The 6034-nt window shown below is 35.5% G+C and overlaps 1 protein-coding gene across 4 annotated transcripts; it reads right to left on the bottom strand.

Annotated features, from left to right (window-relative positions):
* Window positions 1-276: 276 nt before the first annotated feature.
* Window positions 277-4949, bottom strand: LOC107819408 (beta-glucosidase BoGH3B-like). Of its 4 annotated transcripts, none has more exons than XM_016645515.2 (10): window positions 4818-4949; window positions 4292-4560; window positions 3496-3700; window positions 3004-3094; window positions 2782-2927; window positions 2387-2630; window positions 2181-2285; window positions 1874-2056; window positions 1583-1787; window positions 277-1102 (listed from the first exon to the last, which is right to left on the bottom strand). In XM_016645515.2, exons 2-10 carry the CDS (start codon window positions 4509-4511, stop codon window positions 615-617), a joined length of 1887 nt encoding a protein of 628 aa, XP_016501001.1. In that variant the 5' UTR covers window positions 4512-4560; window positions 4818-4949; the 3' UTR covers window positions 277-614. The 4 variants fall into 4 exon arrangements, with proteins under 4 accessions (XP_016501001.1, XP_016501003.1, XP_016501002.1 ...); XM_016645517.2 differs by lacking the exon at window positions 4818-4949 and adding an exon at window positions 4667-4798; XM_016645516.2 differs by lacking the exon at window positions 4818-4949 and adding an exon at window positions 4667-4798 and having other exon boundaries at window positions 4292-4557.
* Between the last annotated feature and the right edge of the window lie 1085 nt (window positions 4950-6034).

The following is a 6034-nucleotide window of genomic DNA, read 5'->3' as shown; positions in this document are numbered from 1 at the left end:
GATTATCGATTTGATGCGATTTATCGGTTTTCTTTGAACACCCTAAGTACAGTATGTACTAGCGTTTTCCCATGCCCTTAAACAAATGAATATTTGCAATAATTATGCGTACATCAACCCACAAATTTTGTTCCTTCTTTTCCATACCAAAATCTTAAGAACCAAACACAATTCAATTGTTAAATATGAAGGAAATTTCGCATTTCTTAGCTTTTGCATCCGAAGACTTCAGTCATCGGTTTAACGTCTAAGAATATGCAAAAATAAACAAATAAATAAACACAGAACACCAGTATGCTATAATATTAATATGATAACATACACCACCTAAATTATATTCCACGGCACAATCCACTAGCTAAATTATGTGAACAAGCCCAGTTCCAATAATGAAAAATCAAAATTGCAAGATCACTGGATTTTTGTAGTAAGCTTCTACCACTTTTTGTAGCCAGCACTTGCACAAATTGTTGAAATAAATGAATAACAGAGTTCCCTCTTTCCTTCTATTGTTACACATAGCAGGAGTACTTAGACAGCTCTTAAATTAGGGGGAAAAATCTCTATTTGAAGGCTGAATGACAATATGACTGCACTAATCATATTGGGTATTACTAGTAGCCTTTCACTGGTTTAGTTGTGATGCCAAATCCAAAGGGAAAGAGGGGATCAACGTGTGCATCGTCAAAGTTCATTGGAAGCTGATCAACTCTCTTGAACCAAGTGCGAGCAAGTTTTCCAGTGAAGCCATAGTCACCAAATAAAGCATCAGCAACACCTTGACCTTCAGTTCCAGGGAGCCAAGCAGCAACGAGGGCATCCATTTTTGAAACGTAAGGCTCCAGCACGACTGGACGACCAGAGACTACGACTACAACACACTTCACTGATCCACAGATGTTACTGATGGTGCTAGGACCTGGTTCAGCTATTGTGAGATTTGAGCTGTCGCCAAACATCTCTGCATATGGGACTTCACCCACAACCACAATGGCATAGGAGAATTTGTTGGACTTTACGAAGTTCGCATCAGGATTCTGCTGGTACACTACTTGTGTAGAAGGATCAACAGTTTTCTTGATAGCAGTTAAAATGGTGGTCCCTGTCAAATTTGAAACGCGTATCAGTTCCCCTCTTATCTATCATATCAGAAAAACACTGTGTTGATTTAATCAGCAGAAAGACTGGAACCTTTATTTATAGGACTAACAAAAACAACAGCAGACTTATTTGGTAACAGGGAACCTCAGAAATGAAAGAATGCTTTGGTCAGTTTGTTTTAGCACTTACAATAACTAGGCGTTGAAATGGTTCTTATTTTTGCTTCTCATTTTTTAATCTGAAGCAAAATAAGAATGTCTAAAAAAGAGGAGGGATCACATCAGAAAATGCTAAAAGGGGGGAATTTGGATGGTTGCAGAGTAACAGCACTGAAACAGGAAAATCCAACTGTAATAATTTGATCATTAGTGCATGTTGTCACTATTCAAACACTTGAGATGGCAGGCAAAATAGAAGAAGTTTTTGCATCATGTTGCAATAACAATGTTGCCAATACTACACACAATATAAGAAAAGTTACCAATAGTAAGATCGTTGCCAGCAACTCCCTGCCATTCAATTGTCCAGCCTCCACATTGGTAACCCAAGTTGTCTGCATGAGTTCCGGCAACAAGTATTTTTGGTGCTTTCTTTGGAAGAGGAAGTAGTGGCTGACTAGGCGTCTTGCCATTCTTCAAGAGCACGAGTGATTTCCTAACTGCTTCCCTTGCTAATTCTCTATGCTCCTACAGAAATACAATAAATCAGGTTAAGTCTAGCGCAAACAAGGCAGTGAAAGATTTTTGGAATTACACGTTGATATTTTATTTACCTGGCTACCCAGTTGGTTTGCCAAGCTAGGGTCCGACATTGGGTTCTCGAAGAGACCCATAACAAATTTTACTCTCAATATCCGCTTCACAGCATCATCAATTCTGCTCATGGGAATGATATTGGCTTTCACTTGAGAAGTCAAAGTATCGATAAACTCTCTATAATTCTCTGGGACCATAATCTGAAGTGTACACAAAATAATCATGGTGAATAAAAAGCGTTGTAACATCAACCATCATCATTTCTTAGATATATTTACAAGGTAAGTTGATCTAAAGATCCAAGTACAAATTTATAAGACTAACCATGTCGATTCCTGCCATAATTCCAGCTTGAACTGAATAAGAGTAGTTAGCATGAGGTGGATCAGTAATCCGGTCAATCCCTTGCCAATCTGAAATGACGAAACCCTGAAACACAAAAACCAAAAGAGGTGGTTATATACTGCAATATATCCAACTTGACTTTAACTTGGCGGAGTTTTACAATGAAGTGAATTGATCAAACTTACCCTGAACTTGAGCTTGTCCTTAAGGAAGCCAGTGACTAGATCTCGGTTGGCGTGCATCTTTCTTCCGTTCCAGCTTGAGTAAGACACCATAACCGTTGCAACACCCTTTCTGAGTGAGTCATAATATGCAGGCATGTGGATGCTAAATAAACTGTTTGAGCTGATTACTGTGTTACTTTCATCAACGCCGTGCAACGTGCCACCATCTCCCACAAAGTGCTTAGCACAGGCCGCAACCTTAGTCCTTAACCATATGAAAGTTAACAAGGAACAACATCAGCGTTGATAATTCTTTCTCAAACAAAGAATTATAGGTAATTCACAAGAATTTGCTAGTACAAATCATTTATCGGCAAGGAAATAATGAAGATCTAAAAAGGGATAGAGATTCTTACTTTCCTCCGACATAAGGAACACCATTCTTTGATTTAGCAGGTAAATCTCCTTGCAGGCCAGGAATGATCTCTGTCATGCTTCGAACGATCCTATGATCTTCACTGTAACTCTCATAACAACGGCCCCATCTAGGATTTCTACATACCTACCATAAGACAATTATTCAGACATCTAAATATATAGAAACAACATAGGCACAAAGTGTAATCATATCAACTGACTGCAATGCAGGGAGCGAAGGCATATGGAATTCCTGTAGCTCTAACTTCAAGTGCAGTTGCAGCCCCAATACGCTTCACAAGATCAGGATCCCTGCATAAAATTAGCAAAATCTTGTTTAGGACTAGATGAAAAGGGAAGGATTTTAAGGGTAGAAACAAAACCCAAAATTCATAAAATTGCTAGCCATAATTTAGGTGCATATCTTTTAGCTTGAATACTTCCATGCTACCTTGGTAAACTTGATAAACTGAATTGAAATTCTTTTGCTTGCATTTGCGGAGAAAGTAAAGAAAAGATCCTAACTTTAAGGGAAAGAGTACAGTTTGACATTTAGATTTCAAATGATTAACAAGTAGAAAATTATTTACATGAATAGAATCTCTACGGATATCCTTAACACTACCAACCAATACTTTAAATTGTGATACACTATAGTCCTAAGGAAAGCAGATTCATTTCAAACATTGCTTTATAGTGTATATAATACTTGCCTGGTAACACCAAGCCCAACATTGTGAGGAAAGATTGTAGCCCCATAGACATTGTTGTGACCATGAACGGCATCGATTCCATAAATCATGGGAATACCAAGACGGGTCGAAAGAGAACCCTTTTGAATCTCATCTACCATATTGGTCCAAACCTGAGCAGAGGCCTTAGGTGCAGGGACACTTCCTCCACCACTCAATACACTCCCTGCAAGAAATACAAGACAATACTGAGTAAAAAGAATCCCTTTCACCTCTTATGTTTAAATTGGTACTACAAAAGTTCACTCACTTTTAGAATTATGGCACAGTGATCTAGCAATATCTTTTTCTCTTAAAAGTAACACAACAATAAGTAGCCAAATATACACATACTAATATATGTGTATTTCCAAAAACTAAATGCACAAAGTTCTAGTATGAAGTGAAAAAAAGTACTCAAGAATGGCCAATCAATCTTGAAATACCAATGAAATTTTGCTTCACAACATCAGCTGTGACAACTTTCCTCTATTAATGCCTAAATAGTACAAAAGTTTCACTTACTTTTAGTCTTATGGCACAGTGATCTAGCAATATCTTTTTCTCTTAAAAGTAACACAACACTGAGTTGCCAAATATACACATACTAATAGATATGCCTTTAGTCTTATGGCACAGATCTAGCCAAATATACACATAGCTATAGATATGCCTTTTTCAAGATCCAAATGCACAAAGTTCTAGTATGATGCAAAAACAAGTACTTATTCAAGAATGACCATCTCAATCTAGAGGATAATAAATATTTCAAACATACCAATGAAGTTTTGCTTCATAACATCAGCAGTGGCAACTTTTCTCTCAATCTGAGTCATCTGACCAATCTTCTCCTCAAGTGTCATCCTTTTCATCAAATCCTTGATTCTAGCTCCTACTGGCTGTTTTGGGTCCTTGTATTTCACATATTCTCCTTCTGCTACCACTGCCCATAGACATAACACCACAAAACCCATCATGGGTATTGACATTCTCCCCATTTTTCCAATTTTTTACACCCCCTCAATGGCCTTCTGCTGGAAAAATCTGCTAAAAAATCATTAAAATAGCAATAACTCAATGAAACTACTAGTAAAAACTATAGTCATCAAAACAAGCATACAGTATATAAATAAAGAAACTATTTTTCACACACCCCTCAATGGCTTTCTGCTAGAACAATATGCTAAAACTCATAAAAATAGCAAAACTCAATGAAACTAGTATATACTATAATGTCAAGAAAAAAAAAAGCCTATTTTGTTATACAGCTAATCAAGAAAATGTTGGAAAGTAAAAATTCTTACTTATTGAGCTTCTTGTTTGGAAAAATGGGTAGACGTGTAGACAACTATGACAAGTAGTTGAAGCGTTAGAGTGTGTGTGTGTGTGTTATATAGATGCAATTACATAATGCCATGTGAAAGTGACAGTAGTGGGGTAGAGGGGTGGGTATGGAATTAAGAACGATAATTTGAATCAAAATTTTGGACCTGTAAAATTTGTCCGTTAGTTAACGTTTTTCAATGTAACTTTACTGACAATGTCGATTGGAAATTAGTGATTCGACCCATCAGGTACGGCCGATTTTTCATAAAGTAACGACTATAACGTACGTAAGAAAGAAAAATTGAAAGATAAGGGCTTTGGGTTTTTCAAAATGTGCCAATTGCAGTGAATATGATGGTTTTAATCTTAACCAATGATCTTATGTTAGAATTTTTTTTAGTAGGATATACTTCTTCCTTTAATACGCCTTACTCACTCGACGCGAAATCCGTTTAATCAGGTCCCGAAGCGAGTACAAACATTAGGTGGGAAAGTAAATCTTTTTTTTAAACAAGCTCAAAACTCAATTGGTTATACAACCCAACGGCTATGCCAGCTTTTTGTAAAGGTCAAGTTGTAGATTAAAAAAAAAAAAAAAGATTCAGTTCTCTTTGGTTAGTCTTTCAAATATCTCTAACTCCTTAAACCAAAGATAATGAAAATGGACTTTTTCGTATATATACAAATATTTAAATTTATTTACAAGATTTATCTTAGTTTTTCTATTTACAGAAAGTAACTAAAGTTTATATATATATATATATATACAAATTCGGTCAAAATCTATAATTTATCTACAATTTAAATACAAATTTTTTGTATAGAATCCGGTTAAAAACTATAATTGACATACAATTTATGTATACAATTATATTAGTTGTATATAATTTGTATGTTGTTTGTACACCCGAAATAAAAAAATATATACAATTTGCTTATATCTTCTTCTTCGAGTTTCAATCTAAAATTCTAATCAAAACCATCTCGAATCTTTATCAAATTCTCTCAAAATTAAGATATAAAATTCAAAGGATATTCTCAATTATTTGCAACAACACCTAATCCAAACAAATAACAATTTTGTAAAATTCGATTTCTGAATGCAAAGTTTTAGAACTTTTTAATGATTGTCAACGAAGCTTTTAAACTAGGTGTCAAACCATTTCTTGTGTGTCATTGATAATATTGTTCCCAA

This window comes from Nicotiana tabacum, chromosome 18 (assembly GCF_000715075.1).
Source record: "Nicotiana tabacum cultivar K326 chromosome 18, ASM71507v2, whole genome shotgun sequence".
NCBI lineage: Eukaryota > Viridiplantae > Streptophyta > Magnoliopsida > Solanales > Solanaceae > Nicotiana > Nicotiana tabacum.
The sequence above is the reverse complement of the archived record's forward strand: the minus strand, read 5'-3'. Positions and strand labels throughout refer to the sequence as shown.